The 17,456-nt window shown below is 51.9% G+C and overlaps 1 protein-coding gene across 2 annotated transcripts in view; it reads right to left on the minus strand.

Moving 5' to 3' along the window:
• Positions 1–17,013, minus strand: part of EXD3 (exonuclease 3'-5' domain containing 3) — a 93,523-nt gene extending 76,510 nt beyond the window's left edge. The window contains exons 1-3 of one of the 2 annotated variants that reach the window (XM_066610702.1): positions 16,977–17,013; positions 11,499–11,555; positions 2,506–2,603 (exon numbers count right to left, since the gene is read on the minus strand). In XM_066610702.1, the coding sequence (XP_066466799.1) occupies positions 2,506–2,596 (91 nt within the window). In that variant the 5' untranslated portion in view covers positions 2,597–2,603; positions 11,499–11,555; positions 16,977–17,013. Of the gene's footprint in view, positions 1–2,505; positions 2,604–11,498; positions 11,556–16,015; positions 16,104–16,976 lie in introns of those variants that run through there. The other variant, XM_066610700.1, reaches the window with a different exon arrangement.
• Between the last annotated feature and the right edge of the window lie 443 nt (positions 17,014–17,456).

Consider the following 17,456-nt stretch of genomic DNA (forward strand, 5'->3'; position numbering starts at 1 on the left):
CAATGAAGCAGGGCAAGTGGTGCAGAGGGTGGACGCCTTTCTTAGGCCTTGTGAACCGAGCAAGAACAATCTGGGGCAGGAACACAGCCTTTCAGCTGCTCAGCCTCCCTGTGCATTTGACGGCCCACTTGGGACCTGCATCTGAGTCGGCATCAAAGGAAGAAAAATGGAACCTGAGTCATCGTCTCTGGCTTGGCAGGCCAAGAGTGCCGCGGCTCCCAGGCCTCCGCGCTCGAGGAAGCTCCCCAGCCTGTGTCGGCCGTTCCGACGAACTCAGTGTTTGTCTTGGAAGCGGCCGAGGTGGCGGCTGTGTGATGCGGGAGGCTGCGGGGAGGGTGGCCAAGGCGGGCGGACAGAAAGGGACAAAAGTTCTCTCGGTCAGGCGTGGGCTGGAAGGCGGAGAAGCAGACCCAAGAATCCTGCCACAGTTTCCCTTGAGCAATGACATCTGGTGGAAAGCCGGCCTGCTTGCCTTGGGTCTCTCTTGGCAGCATCAGAGGTTCCCAGGGCCTCTTCCCTTGCCAAGCCCTTCCAGCCATTAAGCAGGGCTACCTGCTAGGCTCTGAGGAACGCACCAGATTCTGAATAACCTACAAACGTCCTCCCTGGAATGGGCCACGTGTGGATCCGCCCAGCATTCCGTTTTCAGCGGCAGCCAGCAAGATGCCTCGGGGAACCTCATGGAGAGGATGCTTGAGCTTAGTGTGTGTGTGACCCCCCGCCCCCCATTGTCTGTTCATAACTTTGGGTGATCCAGGGCAGCCTTTCTCAAGGTTTGTCCCCTGCCATACCATTCTGCATGGTCCACCTACTGGAAGTAGCACCAGAAGTACCTGGCGATGACATCACTGCCACACTTCCCGATTGGGAGACCAGACACAACACGACAAACATGGGTAAGACGCTCAGAACAGATGGGTGGGCTTTTCTGAGTGGAGATCTGCCCCCCAAGCAGGGCCTCCTACTGCTGTCTGTGGTGTCGCACTGTCGATCTTGCTGCCAGGTGGGGGGACCTGGGGATCCAGCGGGTACTGACACCAAGTACCACTGGTGGTACGAATACCACTGCTTGACTGACGCTGATCTAGGGTGAACTGTCACTGAATTTGGAGGCTCTAGTTGAAGCAACCACAGCTATGACCACGGAGAGACTTTTTCCTTTCCTGTTGTCTAGAATTCTCCCCCTGCACCATTATTTTGCAGTGCCTGCCCAAGACGCTGGGGCCCTGGAGGTCAAAAGTCCAAAGGATCCCCCCCCCAAAGCATTTGGGTGGGTAGGGCTGTACCACAGTGGGCAGAGGCGCTGCTCTGAAGGCAGAAGGCCTCCAGTTCCACCCCTGGGAAAGGCCCTGGAGCGCCACCCACTGTCAGTCAGAGCTGAGCTGGATGGAGCAGTCTGACTTAGCACAGGGCTGCTTCCTGCATTCCTGAATTAAATAACTGGCTATTCTCCAGCCTTTCAGGGAACCCAAAACTGCCTTCCGGGCAGGGCATGGAACCCCGAGTCACCCTGTACAAACCTAAGCTGCAATTTCTTTCCCACCTGCTTGGGGGTTCCTTCCCTCCCTCCCTCCCTCCCTCCCCTCTTTCTGAAGAAAAGCATTTTGGCCAAGCATCTACCTAAAAAATGTTTCTGTGCATTCCATTTTCCCTCTGGCCCCGTGCCCTGAGGTTAGCCCGGCCGCCTCTCTCATCTGATGCACTCAAATGACCTCCTGGAGGGAATCCGGCCTTCCCTTTTCCCACAAGCCCAGAGTGAGAACATCACAAAAGGTGAACTTTACCCTCTTGGGGGGGGGGAAGCAGGCGGTGTGAGGAGAGGGTGGGGAGGAAGATGCTGTTACTCTGCAGAGGAGGCCCCAGCGCTCAGTAACGGCACCAGCCACAGCAGAAAAGGTCAGCGGCTCCTTCGGTTCACATCTCTTGTTTTCGTCAGTTTCCCCTCCTCGGTCCGAGCCAAGCCATTCAGGGGCCATTCCTTGCAGACACACTCCCTCCCCTGCTTCTCGGAAATGCAGGAAGGAAAAGCTTGCAAAAGAGCTGGAATTTTTTTTTTCCCTTTTAAGTCATGTGTTCAGGGTCTCACCCGACTCAAGAAACTCCTGCTTTAAACTCCATGGCATTCCTTTGCATGCAATCGTTTTTCCCCTTCCACACTCAAACCTATGTGAAAGTTGATGTGGAAAGACCCGCATTGGGCTCAGGATAGATTTTGTCTATCGATAGCTATAATGGCTATGTCAAATCTCGACATTCAGTCTGCCCCCGATTTAGAGATAGTGGGGGCAAATGCAAAGGAAGGGCTGCCTGTGGAGGCAATGGACTAGTCTACCGTAAGAAGGAGCCTGGCCTGGAGGGATGGTGGGGCTCTGATGGGGCTTTACTCTGCAAAGTGCTTAGCTCCAATGGGAACCCGGCCCTGCTGTCTGGCTCAGTGCTAGGTGAGTAAAAAGCCAAACCAGGCCTCTGACCGCAGGGAGCCACCAGAAATGCAGAAAACCTTACCATGGTTGAGGTCATCGCTCAAGCCACATTCCTCCATTATCCCTCCCTGGCCAGAGGCAGTTGCCGAATCGAGCTGGGCAAGGTCAGCCATCTCCGCTCTGAAAAAGGAGGACACACACTTTGTCTCACCTTGCACACCAGCCTTTGGCAGAACAACAAAACACAGACCACCAGCTGGGTCAAATCTCTTGCAAGAACTGGGGTGGCGGGGCTTCCCCTACTCAAACCGATCACAACAGGGAATCCAGGAGCAGACTGGAGGAAGCAGGTCCTTCACGCACTGCGTAAGCACACTTGCGGAACTTACTGCCACAATATTTGATCGTGGGTGCTAGCTCTGGTCTTCAAAAGGGGAACAGGTAGAAAAGGTCTATCTATAGCTAGAGGTGTTTTGTTTCCGGGGAGTCAGACAGGATTACAGCCTGAGTCTAACTGAACATAATGGGTTTGCTTCTGAGTCCAGGGCATCCATTTCACGCTCTGGAAGGACTCCAGAGTCGTCCTGAGCGATCGGATCCCGTTTGCTAGAAACTAGGCAGGCCAAGGGCAACATAGGCCAGTCTCCAGCACCCTCTGCTGGCAGGTTCAGCCACCCCATCGCCTCTCTTTCTGCAAACTCCAAGACTCTTTGGACTTCTAAAAACCAAGACCAAAATCTGAATGGAAACCCTCCCTACAGTCCCAAACTGGGTGGGCGTGGGCTGTGGTCACTTGCGGGGGGGGGGGCGCGAGAGAATAAATGCACTCTGGCTAGCCTTAGTGACACCCTCCTCTTTGAGCCGAACAAGTTCTGGGCTCAGCCTAGCTTCAAAAAGAGGCTTCAGGCCAGACTCAATTTTCAAAGGGAACAATTAAAAAAAACTTGTTTCAGGTCTCTAGTCCGGCATGTAGGGTGCCAATCAATTAGATGCCAGGTGCTGCTCTTTTTCACATACAGATTGGAAGCAGATAAGTACAAGCCAAAGACCCACAGGCACAAAGACTGAAAAGACTGGCGGGGATGCGTACAAGTGCTTGACCCTCACAGAAAGCTGAATGGGGACACACGACGGACTGTAATTCCTCTGGGAAGGAGAGCGGGAGTCAGAATTATCGCAATTGCTCTTCGACATTAAAAAAAAAAATTCTCGACAGCCGGCAACAAACGTGAAGCTGAGTTGGGAGGACAAAAACTAAACAGACTGTCAGAAAGTCGGCTTCCTCCCTCCCGCAGTTTGCACAACCCATCAAGCAGATGTGCAAGATGTTCTGATAAAACAGCATACAGAGAGAGAGAGAGGGAGCAATGGAGGGCGACTTCTCAGCATGTGGCCAATCCACACTCCAGCTCTCACTGGCTGCCCTGCAGCCTGGCTGCCACTGTGACAGATGACCTGAATGCCACAGGCGGCCCAGGATGGCACTGTTCGCCATTCCCAAAAACGCCAGGTCTGGGCCAGTCTGTGACACTGAACTGAATTTTAGGTCCAAAAGAATTCAAACATTATCTGTTTCAGTGGTTTTCAAACTTCTTAGCACCAGGACACACTTTTTAGAATGATGATCTGTCAGGACCCACTGGAAATGATGTCATGGCCAGAAGTAACATCAGCAATTTAGGCTTCAAGCCCAAGCCGGGATCAGCCAAAGGTTCCATTACACAGAGTATTCATGCTGCTATTTTGCATAGCTCGGAAGTCAAAGAACACCACAGATTTGGATTCTTCTCCAACCACACAGCCTTCCCCCCCTCCCAGTATCCCTTCTTCCCACCACTTCAGGGCAAAGCACCAGGCATGCAAAACCTTTACGTGCAATTCACACATCTCCCATCCAACCACAGGTGGCTTCCAAATTTGGACTCATTTCTTCATCAGTTCCCCACCCGGCCAAGTGACGCCCTTGTCCCAAAACGGGGACAGTGCACGTGTCCACAGCTGGGGTCCCGTCAGCACAACGAGAGCAACATCAGAGCTGTTCCCTGCTGCCACCCCATTCCTCCAGTCTCTCCCACTTCAACAGCTGGCTGGTGTGCGCCTCTGCCCCGCAGGAAGCCAGCCGTCATCTGTCATGCTGTTGTGTCGAACACAAAGGGGGTGCAGACACCAAACAGCGTCCGAAGCCAAGCTGGGGGGGGCGAACAACAACAAGCCAGGCCTTACTCTCCCCCCCCCCAGCAGGAGCAATCAATCTGCTACTGAGCCCCATTTTAAAGCCCTCGCAGCCGCAATGTAGGAACTGGGTGCAATGGGGAACAGGCAAAAGAATTTGAAAGGGGAAAAAATCAGTCCTGGAGGAGTAAAAGCTAAAGAGGAGGATCATCATAATTAAAATTTGTGCAAAGTTTTCTGGGTGTGCAACGTGCAAATGTGTGGGCCTAACAGACCTGCAATTATTCCCTTTTCACAGACAGGGATGGCTGAAAGGAAGTGGATCCAGCAGGGCCGCTTCATGAGTTCCTGGCAGAGGTGAGATGAGGACTGGGAAGTCCCAATCCATAGCTCAGTCTCGAGGAAGTCTGCTGCAGCGGCTTTAGGTGCCATTTTGAATGCTCAGCCGTTCAAAAACCTCCAGCTCCTTGAGATAGTTTTGTGGATGCAACTATATCAACGAGTGGACGGCCGAAAGAGGCAGTGAGCATCTCAGCACAGCGGGCCTGAATCTGGGGAGAGGGAGAAAGGGGTCACGCTTCCCCCCTTCCAGCTCTGCAGTTGTTTCGGTTTTTCTGCTGGTGGCCCCCGACGCATGAGAAAGCCCACCAGCCAGTTGGAGACGTTTTGCATTTTAAGTGCCTGGACCCATCTTTTCAGCGCGCCCACGGATACTGCAGTGGCCTTCTTGGGAACTGCTGCAAGGATCGGCCCCCAAGCTCCTTCTCTCCATCTGCACAGCTGGAAATTTGGATGTTCAACTGGCTTGCTGGTGGGGGGGGGGGGAGGCGAGCAAAAGGGATGGAAACAGAAAAGCTGCAGGGGGGAGATGACAAATTGAGGAGGGGGTGAGAGCTTGCAACCCGCTTCACAAGCCTCTCTTGCAACAAACTCATACACTGTTGCGGGGGGTTCACATTCCTTCATGGTGTGTTTCCCCCCTATCCACCCTGGGAACACACACACATTGGCAAGCTCTCCTTCACGCTTGTGGGGCTGAGCTGAGAGCGGGAGAGGAGGGGGCCCAGCCCTTTCTCAGGGCGATCAACCACCCCAGGCAAAGCAGAACCAGCCCAGCCTCAGCAGGGAACTGCTTGTGGAAAACTGCCAGAGGCCGGCAAATGGACGATCTCTCTCGTATGGCTTTCATTTTTATTTCCAAATGGCCATCTGGAGGTTCTGCTTCAGGCACCAAAATGTCTCAAGGCATCTCTTGCACCAGACACAAGGGAGGGCACCAGGATGCTGGTTTTCTGTTGTCTTGAGTGCTCCCTTAGGTATCTGGTGGGTCACTGTGGAACACAGGAAGCTGGACGAGATGGGCCCTTGGCCTGATCCTGCCGGGTTCTTACGTTCGGGGATGAGGATGAAAGAGTGACAGCAAAAACAGTTTCTCCCCACTCAAACACACAGGCTTTATTCTGTGTATGTCACAATTTTATGAGCACAGATTCTAGAGAATCTCGCCCATTTTACTAAGACAGGAAGAGTAAAGTTTCTAGTCCTTTTGCATGAATCTGTTACATGATACCCCCAACTTTCTTCCAGTATGGAGTGCTCAAGGGGGTGTCCATGAGAATTCTAAGGTGGTCTCCACTCAGGCACTGACCAGACTCCAACCTGCTTACCTTTAGCAAGGTGGCTGCATTGCTTGCTCCATTAAAAGACCCTAGGGTCTTAAGGTTACACACATATACTTGAGTGCAGGGGCACTGAAACCTCAGAAGCCAGAGAGACCTCAAGGGCAGTCACGCTTAAGACCAGGACATGTGGAGGAGGAGGTGTCTATCCAAACAAACTAGAAACAGGTGCACTGTCCAGAACAGGCAGGGACCAAGATCCAAAACAGCAAACCAGGACCACAGGGGACCAAGGCAGATGCCTGGTCAAAGCTAGGCAGAGACCCAGATCTGAGGAGCAAATAGGGTAACAGAGTAGGTCTTCCAGCTCATATCCTGGCCCCAGTGACGAGCTGCACAGACTAGGTGCCATGGCTGGGAGCTTTACAGGATGTGATGGGATTGGCCCTTGAGAGTCAGCTGACAGAACGCTCAGGCAGGCCCCCAACTCTCTCACAGCCCCCTCCACATTTCCCTGACACCCTCCCCGCACACTGTTTTTACAGCTTCCCAACACCCACGAGCCAGAAGCAGCTGAGACAGATCTGCCTCCTAAAACAGCACTTTTTAAAACGTCTTGTTGGCCTGGAAACAATCCACAACGGTGTATTTGGGACTGGGGGGACTGCAAAACAGGAGAAATTGATACGGACCTGAGGGGGGGAGACAAGAGGCTGCTTCTATCTTTCGCAAGCGCACTGCCCTGTTCAAAAGAGCTGACACTTTTGAAAGGCCACCTCCTTTGTTCCCATGGCTGTGCCATCCACACAACTAGGCCAGATTTCGGCTCTGCCGCTGCACTTCCTCCTACCCGACAGCCTCTCTGACCACCCGCCAGCCCACCCCATTCAAACAGGCACCCAAGGAATCCCTCCTGGCTGTGTAAACATGGCAAGATCACAAATCACACCGTTTCTGATGTTCGTGCTGCAAGCACAGGGACATTCCGAGCTGCTCATGTGGGATTCAGGTCTGGAACGAGTTAACTCTTGGTCTGGGATGTAGTCTGGGGAGCCTGGACATGCTCCAGTCTCAGAGCCCCAAGACCATGAGAAGAACCCTGCCGAGACACAGCAAAGGTTCACCTAATCCAGTGCCCTGTTTCTAACAGGGAGCAGCCGAGCATCTCCACAAGCAAAGCTTAAAAAGCAACAGTCCTCCCTTATTATTAGCCATCATCCGGTACTCTAAGGTATGCTGTCTCTGAACACGGAGGTTTCACTTGGTTCCACTGCAGGATACACAGAGAAAATGTGCAAGTCACCCTAATTGCTCTAACTGCCAGCAGAGTCTCATCATGTCGCCTCACAGCTCAAGCCCTCTTTCTACAATATAATCAAAGTGGTGCCTAATAATTCAATTGTTTAGGACAACAATTTAGACAATTAGAACAAGACAGCAAACGAAGCCAGCATGAAACCACATCAAATCTCACTAAACCTCTGAACTTGAAGAGCAGAAGTTCTGCTGATGATTCCCAGGCTGCTTAGGGGACACCATCAGGGACCTTCTGCCTCAAAGGCAAATGTTCTGACCACTGAGCTGCTGGCTACTGCTCTGCCTGGGAGACCTTTTAAGGTCACTTCATCCCTGGCCATTTGAGTTCTTAAGACCAAATGCAGCACTTCAAACTCAGCTCAGAACGAAATAGGTTACTGATGGAGATGGCAAGGAACATGCTCTGAAGGCCACAATCCTGCCAATAATATGTGCTAAGTTTTAGCACATGGGTGGGAGACTGCTGGGGAATCTCCAAGCACACACTGTCCTGAGTTCTATGGAGGAAGGATTTAACTGTCAATAATAAAAAGCCTGTCTTGATGTCTGCAGTTGTTTAGCGGCTAACAGATATACGGTATTGCCCTCGCAGGACCCAATATGGAAAAAGGGGCCTTTAAAAACACCCGCAAGCCGTCAGTTCTCACGCACAGCCCTAACGGGAGGCCGCTGCCCGCGCTGGATTGTGCGCTCCTGGAATTCGCAAGGCTACAAATTGAAGAGACGCACCAGGAGCTGAAACTGACTTTCTGAGAATAAAAACAGCTGCGCAAGGAAGGGAGGCCAAACATTTTCCTGGCTGATCCCTTGCAAAACGGAGAGGGGGGAGGTGGGGGGGGGGAAAGCACTGAACTTTAAAGAAAAGGAGGGAAAAGAAGAGCCTGTCTTGGAACTCCAACAGCCGGTAACAAAAAAAATATGATGTCTAGCACAGAAAAACCAGAGGCTGCCGGACTGGCTGCCAAGACGAACAGGGTTCCCAGGGACCTGGGGTGTCTCAAGACCGCCGAGCAGTTGAGCAGAAAGGCAAGGCGGCCTCTTCAGGTTCCCAGCCGAAAGGCCGCGGCAGACATCTGCAATTCATTCCCCGTCCTTCAGGGTTGTTGAGCTTACATTTTTTAAGAAAAGCAAACAGCAAGCCAGCTTCGCTCCTGTCCGTGCCAAACGGCGTTAGAAGTCCAGTGCAATCCCACACTGATCCGGGACTCATCCAGAAGGAGTCCCCCCCACCACCACCGCCGCCACCGGGCCTTCCCACCCTGCTGCTACTGAAATAATGGCTGCAGTTCTCTCAAGGCCCAGCCAAAGCGTTCCGCTCTCCAGGCGGGAAAGGAGTGGGAAGGTCCACTACGTCGACCTTTGCCTCCAAGGGTAAGGTCGGCCGCTGACTGGCTCCACTCACAGAAACCAGGCGACAGGGTTGAGAGGGCGCAAGGTGTGCTGCAGGACCCACCGAAGACAGCGAGCCACGTCGCACACGAAGGAAGAACAAGACTTAAACTGCTTCTTTCAACCCCCTTTTTGAAAACCATCTTTTTCAGAAAGCCTCTCACCAGGTCTCAGTCCCCACTCCTGCCACACCTCTTAGCTGAAACAATGACATGCGCTCCCCCTGTTGATCCTTGCCTCCATCTCCTTCCCTTCCTCTGTTATCTTCCTTGGGTCCATGTCTAGATCAGGGGTGCCAAGCACGTTTCATACAGCAGACCAAACAGCATTCACGATACCTGCCAGGAGTGACGTCATTAAGCAGGAAGTGACGTCATTAAGCAGGTCATGACCAGAAGTAAGCATTTTTCTTCCTCGCTTAGGAATTCAACGGTTGCAAATAACAAAAGAGAAAATACATAAATCTTGATCATATTTTCAAGATATGGGAGAGCCCAATTACTGTGCAGGCTGCCCTTTCAGCACAGCTCAGGAGCTAAGAGCTGGTGGTGCTGGGAGAGCCCGAGGGCCAGATAAAGAGCCGCCAAGGGCCACATCAAGCCTACAGGCCTTATGTTTAACACCCCTAATCTAGACGGTCAAAACACCCTTGAGGTGTTTTGAGGTCCTTGAGCCCAGCAGCTGATATAGATTGGAAAGTATAACAAACACAGATGACACTTCAATATTGTAAAATCCAATTCTCAAACAATGGATACAGCCCAAGTACCTATGTGAACTGGTGCAGCCCAGTAACTAAGGCTGCCCTCCTATGCCTGAGTCCCATGGAAGTCAGTGGACTTCTGAGCAGACAGGCCTAGGTCTCTGCTGCAAGAGACAACACTGCAGCCCAGGGCATCCCCCCAGCTCTAATCTCACCTCTGCCATCAGGTCTCTGAGGTGAACTGTTATAAGGCAGGCCTGCTCTCTTCTCAGCCTCAGCCTTCCCCATCTGCAGCAGGGGGATAGCCACACTGTTCTGGCTGCTGTGAGACAAGACACAGGACGCACTTTGCGCATTCAGGAAGTGCTACGCAGATGCCCCTGTGCTGTTATAATCCTTCCGACCAGGACAGAGGGAGGGGAGGTTGGTCATGGCCTCGATCTTCACCCTTCAGAGGGGCCTGCAGGCAATTTTTTAAACCCCTGTTTTGCTCTGGGCTGGTAAATGAGGAGACCAGACAGTGCCCCCCTCAAGGCCAGACTTGGCACTCCAGTTGTCCAAAGATTTTTATTTATATAAAGATTCGGCAACTGGGGGCCATAGATATATCATGTGCATCAAGGAGGACAGGGAGAAACCAACCCACCTCTCTGGCTTTGCCTTCTCCAGCAAGAGGAGAGTCGGCTCCGTTTTCCAACAGGCAGACGGACAGCTCCCAAAGGGAGTGCTGGGCCGGTGGCCAGGAAGAGGCGGCTCTCACCGTCAAGCTCTCTGCCATGCTCGGAGGGGGCCTGACGCGCACTGTTCGGTAACAGGGTCGCAGCGCACACCACATCATTTACAAGGTCCCATTAAAGAGCCCGATTCCCCGCTTCAGGCCTCTTTGCATGGTGAGAAAGTTCTTCTTGTGCATCAAGAGAACAAAACAACCAGACCTGCCACTGAGTTCATCTCAGTTTGCAGGAGGAGCAAGCAAAAGTTTGCACATGGACTGCAGGCGTGTCTCAAGGCGCAAGGGCGCAACTGGCCCTGGGGACACATGTGAACCAGGTAACCTCGGAGGTGGTGATCTGGGGCACGGTGGAGGACGCCCTATTCTCCCTGTGCCAGCAGTGTGGAGGAAGGAAGGGCCGGCAGCCCATGCGGGAACACAAACCCCACCACCTGCAAACCTCCCAGTCCCGAGAGTCAGGTGATCCAAGGGACTGCCTCCTTGGACCTGCCCAATGAGTCTGTCAAGAGCAGCATCCCAGACACTTTGAGGAAATTCACAAAAAGGGCAGGAAGGCAACAGCCCTCGTTAGCAACTGGTCTTCGCAGGCAGGCCGCCTCTGGAGGCGGAGGTTCCATATGGCTCATAAGAACACGAGAGTATAAGAAGAGCCTTGCTGGATCTCATCTCATCTAGCATCCTGTCTCCAACTGGACGCATCCAGGAAGCCCACAAGCAGGGCACCACGCCAACCCAGCCACTGACATGTCAGCACTTCTTGGCAGAATAGCGAGCACTGAATTTCCTGGGGGTCTCTTTCTGCCATGACCCCAAAGCTGATCATCAAAATGAGAACAGCTGGCATTTGTAGAGTTCCTTCTGGGTACAAAAAGAATATCTTTATGAAATCCTGACCACCAACCTTTCAGGTAAGTCGCTTTGTTCCCCATATTGCAGCGGGGAAGACCGAGGCCCAGAGGAAGTGACTTGCCGGAGGCCACCAACTGAGGTCATGGTGGAGTCCATAGCTCTGTCTCCGAGCACCACCCCACACTAGCCCTCTGAAGGTGCTCTGAAATCGTATCTCAGGTTACAGCATTTGAATTTCAAACAGAAAAAGCGGCAGCGCCAATCCCTGTTTAATACAGCCTGAGCCAGCTCACCTCCCTGGTCAGAGTCTCCAACGTCGGCTTCTGAAACTCTTCTCACTCCGCAGAAACCTGAGGAAAGAGGAAAGGCCCTTAATGACTTCTTAGGAGGGATGAGCCTGCCAGAAATACCCAGTACATTTTTTAGACCTCTTTTTTTTGGGGGGGGGAGGAGGACGGGAGGCTTTCATTACACAATCTCTCCCTTAAGAATTCGTCTAATTCCCTTTCAAAGGCATGTAAGCCAACGGCCAGCTCCACATCATGTGGTAGGAAGTTCCATAGACTAAGCATGCTTTGGGCGGGAGAGGGACAGCAACACTCCCTGTTAATGGCAAGTGGATGAGCTTAAGTCCAAGACTCTGCTGCTACAACAGCAAAGACACTAAGCCCTCTGAAGGTGCTCTTCAGAACCAAGGAGATACAGGAAGCTGGACTAGATGGGCCTATGGCCTGATCCAGTGGGGCTGTTCTTATGTTTATGTTCTTATGTTAAATGAGGAACAGTGCTCTAGCTAGAAAAGAAACCAATGAGCAAAATGAGTGTTTAACATATTGACCATCACAAAGCACTGTCCAGAGGTCTGCACTGGAAGGCTGTCAAGGGGGAGCCAAACCCTGCCCCCATTTCAAATCCTAATTAGGTCAAGAACAGCCAATAAATCCTTTTACCCTCCTCCTTGTCCCAACGTCTGCAAGAACTGGAAGGAGGATGCAAAAATCCATCAGGCTTTGCAGGATTCACAAGCCAGCTGTGCTAATTGGCGCCATGCTGGGCAGTTCAGACAGCAGGGTCAGGCAAGATGGACGTGAAGGAGAACATGACCCACTCATGGGAATGAAGGAGGGGGAACAGAGTCAGCAAAACCCCCTCTTCTTGTTGCCTTTTTTCATGCTCTTTCTCCCCCTCACACAAAACCATGCGCAACACACCCTAATCAACCAGGCCTAGCAACAATCAATTAGCATGTACACACTGCACGCAACGCTTGGCATCCCTAAACTGCTTTCTGAGCATGCGAAGGGTGTTGAATCTGGATGAAATCTTTACAACAGCCCTGCACGGAAGGACAGTATGAGGCCCGTACTGCAGATGGAAAAAACCGAAGCCAAGACAGAGCGGCTTGTCGAGCTAAGCATGGCAGAGGTGACACTGGAACCAGGGACCAGAGCTGCGTGTGTAGGCCTTATTTGTGATTTATACAGCAGCACTGATGCAGACAGCACTTTAACCCAGGATGCAAGGGGGGGGTTCCCTGCCCTGAGGCGCTTGCAAGGGAACACAGAAAAGACTGGAACGGGCTGATGGAGACAACGTGCAGATTCAATCTGCAAGAAGGGAGAAGGAGAGATGTTCTGTCGGCTCCACACATCAGGTTTGCATTTAGGAAATTCAGGGCCAAGATTTCCGCTCGTCTCCAAGACGCTGTTCCTTGGAGCAGGATCAAGAGCATTTGGAAATCACAAGGGATGCTGTACACAAAAATGATTTCTTCATTTCGGGGCTATTGCCCTGGGAGCGTCTGCTCCTCCAACGCTTCGCATGTGCTTGGGTTAAAGCCGCTTGCCGTCCTTCTGTTGTTTAATCTAAATTCAAGTCAAGCACAGCCAAGACCAGCGGGCCTCTCATCTAAACAGCTACTAAGCAGCGACATCCAAACACCGACTCCAACTTGCAGCGGCTCTGCTTTTGCCGCTCTTGAAACAGGAAAAACAAAATCGCAGCTATTTCGTTTCTAAACAAAAATTGGAAAGGTCAAGTTGCTAGTCCCCCATCGTCACAGCCAGAAATGTGAACAAATGCAGCAGACACAAGCCAAAAATCTCCAGCTCCTGGAAGCTGGAGCTTCTGCCACACACACCCCTGCAGGCCATGAGCTGGTGTCCCAAAGCGGTTCGTGGCATGAGCTACAAAGTCACCAGAACGGATCTCAGTTCTGAACTTGCCAGCCACACCAAAACACAAGCCCCTTTCTCCCAGTCTCATCTGCAATACAGCATCGATCCACTCTACTGTAAGGTTTTCTGGAGCAATGAGTGTGTGAACCCAGCTCTATCTCACACTGCCATCTGATCCAGGGGAGGCAGTGGAGACCTTGGCAGCTGCATGGGAGAGAACAAGCTGAACCACCTTCCAAACCTGACCAGCGGTGCTCTACCAACTGGTTACCAGTTGAATACCTTGTAGGGCATCTCCTCCCACCCACATCATCTCAAGCCTTGCTCTGCATCTTTGCGCCCCAGAGTAGGTGCCTCACAGGTCCTATGGAACGCTCTCCCCTCCGAGAACTGGTTGGCCTCTACCTGCCATTCTTCAGGAGAGGTGTCAAGACCTGGCTTTTTCGCTCTACTTTGATGGCTGGTGGGGAGGGGGGTTAGGGATGTGATGATGGGGCGTGGCGGGTACCGCCTACAAAATGCATTTTTGGGGGCCCTGCTTAATTCTACCGTCGTTCACTCTCGGCTTGGTGGGCTACCCCGCAGAAAGAAAGGCAGGATGAAAATGCCTTAAAATAAAAGCCTCAAGACGCAGACAGACCACATAAGTGGAATGTAGGGGGTAAGAACCAGGGGAAAAGAGAAGCACAGGACCTTCACAGAAAGCTCTGAACGCAAAGTCAGCACAGTATTGCAGTGATGGGCACCAAATTGGGCAGCTTTAAAAAAAACAAACAGATCCAATCAAGAAGGAGAAGATTCACAATGCTGATCATCCTGAAATTTAAACAGAAACCTCCACATACTACCCCTCTATATCTCCACTTTCTTTCTGCATTTGTCAAACACAATTTTTTCTTCTATCATGTTCTTCTTATTCTGTAGCTTTTTTAAAAAAAAGGATGCAACAAATGCATCCAGGAGGGGGCTTGCAACAGTTATTAGTTATCAGATTTAAGGTGATCCTCCATACAGGAGTAGTATATCTCTGAGAACCAGATGTTGGGGGCAACCAACAGGGAATGCCCTTCCCCATCGAGGCCCCACTCTGGCTGAATGCTGGGGGGACGGGACTCTTTGACACTTACTAAATTCTTGGACTGATTAACCTGTCTTCTGCCCTCTGAAACCATTTGGAACAGATGGTTGCTGCTATGATTTTTTTACTTTGCATTTTTGTTATGGCTGACATGGAAAGAAAACTGAATGGAAAAATGGAGACAAGGGTGAGAAGTCCCCATTTCTGCCCCCTCACATCTCTGAAGCTTTCCAAGAGAGCGCATCCATGCGTGGATACGAACAGTGGTTCTGTTCAGCCTTTCCAGGTAACCACCGTATCAGTAAAACAGGGTGCATCTCCCCTCCTTCTTCCAAACACAGTGGATCAAATGTCAAGGAATCTTTTCTATTACATTACAGGCTGGGTGCAATTTCTTAGGGAATGCTGCCCCCTAGCATCTTTGAGTGCACATGCCTTCAGAACACATGCAAAAAAAAAAAAGGCCATTTCCTTCTCACATCAGACCAAGAGGCATCTAATACCTTCGTTTGAGGTTGGGGGATCGCCTACTACATTTATCCATTTTTAATATAAGAATAATGAAGAATTTTTTCAAGCCTGCCATTTGATCAAACGGTGGCACCTTTTAAATCAAACAAATATTTTTAATTCACTGACTTTGCCTGCAATTCTACACTTTTTACTTACAGGAAGCCCCATTGAACTCACAAGGACTCACTTTGGAAGAAATGTTACCAGTTCAAAAGATAAAGAGAGAGAGAGAGAGAATGAGAGACTACAAGGTAATGCAGAGGGATAGTGCATTGGGTCGGGTTGCATGAAGCATTAAAAGAGAACCCAACAGATCAAAATGGGTGTGGGGGCGACATAATATTACTACAGCACAATCCTATGCATGTCTACACAAAAGTAAGTCCTATTGTGTTCAATGGGGCTTACTCCCAGGAAAGCGTGTACAAGATTATAACTGTAGTCTTGTTGGTACAAAACTGGTCGCCTTCACCACTGCCAGAAATGGGACGTTTTCACCAACATTTTCAGTGACCTCTCCACCATGACCCCAAGATCTCTTTGTCACCAACAGCTCACACCCCCATCAACGGTGGGATTTTTTTTTTGCCCTGATGGGAGTCACTTGACATTGTACCACATTTGCCATTTGGCTGCCTGTTCTCTCAGCTTGGAGAGGTCTATGTGGAGCCCGTCCCAATCTCCTTTAATTCGTACGACCCTAAAGACTTCGGTGTCATCTGCAAACTTGGCCACCCCACTGTTCATCTGCCATTTATGCTTAAAAGTGCCAATTCAAATCCTTGGGGGGACCCACACTTCTTACTTCCCTCCACAGTGAAAACTGCTCATTTCTTCCCACTCTCTGCTTCCTGTTCCTTAACCAGTTGCCACTCCATAAAAACCCTATTATTCCATCCCAAGTTGACTCAAGAGCCTTTGGTGAGGGATTTGGTGAGACGCTCTGACAATCCAAATGCACCAGGTCACCAGGGTGACCTCGAGCCACAGGCCAGTGTGACACTCACAAGCAGCTCTAAAAAGTGAATAGAACAGGACCTACCTTTGCAGAAACCAGGCCAATTCTCCTTCCACAAGGCTTGTATATGCTTATATCTTCCAGTATATGCTTAATAGTTTTATGCTTAATTATGCTTCCTACCAGTTTCTTAGAAGTATTAAGCTGACCAGCCTGTAATTTCCTGGGTCCACCCTGCTGGATCAGACCAAAGGCCCATCAGTCCAGCTTCCGGGATCTCACAGTGGCGCACCACGAACCTCAGGGAGTACACAGGACAACAAAAGACTTGTGTCCTGTTGCCACTCCCTTGCATCTGGCATTCTAGTAACAGGGACCAAATGTGTACACCTGAAGGCTGGGCAGAAATGGGTTAATCATTACCACCATGCCTAGGAGCTGGAAAGAGTGCCCTGGGTATGCGCAGTCTGCACCACCCCAGACGTCAGCCAGCCAGCCAGACAGCAAGCCAGCCACCACCCCCCTAATTTGCACCCTATCTGGGGTTGAAGGAGGCAGGGGGGAAGCAGAAAGGATGAGGGGTCACCCCCAATTTGCACCCTATCTGGGGCTGAAGGAGGCAGGGGGGAGGCAGAAAGGGTGAGGGGCCACCCCCAATTTGCACCCTATCTGGGGCTGAAGGAGGGAGGTAGGTAGGTCAGAGGGGGAGGGCTGAAAGGGGGAGGGGCTTAATGCCCCCCAGCATGGTTTAACCACCAGCACCATGCCTAGGAGAAGCAAAAGAGTTCCCCTGAGCATGTGCAGAGGGTGTATTTGCTGCAGCAGCACCAAGGAGGGAGGGGGGCTGAACTCCCCCCCCCCCCACAAAGGAGCCACAGGAGCAGAGGTAGTGCCTGTCTGCCCGCCCCCTCCCCTTCCCTGGCTCAAGAGGGAGGCTCCAGCCCTGGGCAGGCTGCTAGTCCTCACTGAGGAGGGGGGACAAGATGGCTGCGTGGTCCCTTCCTCTCCCACCCCCCAGGCAGGCAGGGCAGCTGCTTCCACTCACCAGGCAACGACGCCGGAAGCAGGAGCTGCCTCGGTGCGCCGCTCAAAAGGGTCCCCCGGAAACAGCCTCCCCAGGAAAGCAGGTTCTCCCCCTCCCTCCTCTGCTCAGCCTGGGGAACTCCCTGCCACAAGATGTGGGGGTGGCACCTGGCCAGGGGTGGCCAGCCTCTCAACTCCAGGACTCCAGGACTGTGCAGAGAGGGGAATTTCAGCAGGGGCAGCTTGGCATCTCTGGTGGTCCTCACAGGACCCCTGGGTAGCTGCCACCCGGTGGCACAGCACCCCCGTGCCTCTGGCTCGTTGCCACCCAGTGGCACAGCGCCCCCGCACCTTACGGCACTTGGCACCCTTGAACCTGCAGCCCCAACTGGCAATCTCTAAAGCAGTGGTTCTCAAACTTTTTAGCGCCAGGACCCATTCTTTAGACCTGGGACCCACTGGGACCCACCAGTCATTAACTTGGAAATGATGTCATGGCCAG

This window comes from Tiliqua scincoides, chromosome 16 (assembly GCF_035046505.1).
Source record: "Tiliqua scincoides isolate rTilSci1 chromosome 16, rTilSci1.hap2, whole genome shotgun sequence".
NCBI classification, from domain to species: domain Eukaryota; kingdom Metazoa; phylum Chordata; class Lepidosauria; order Squamata; family Scincidae; genus Tiliqua; species Tiliqua scincoides.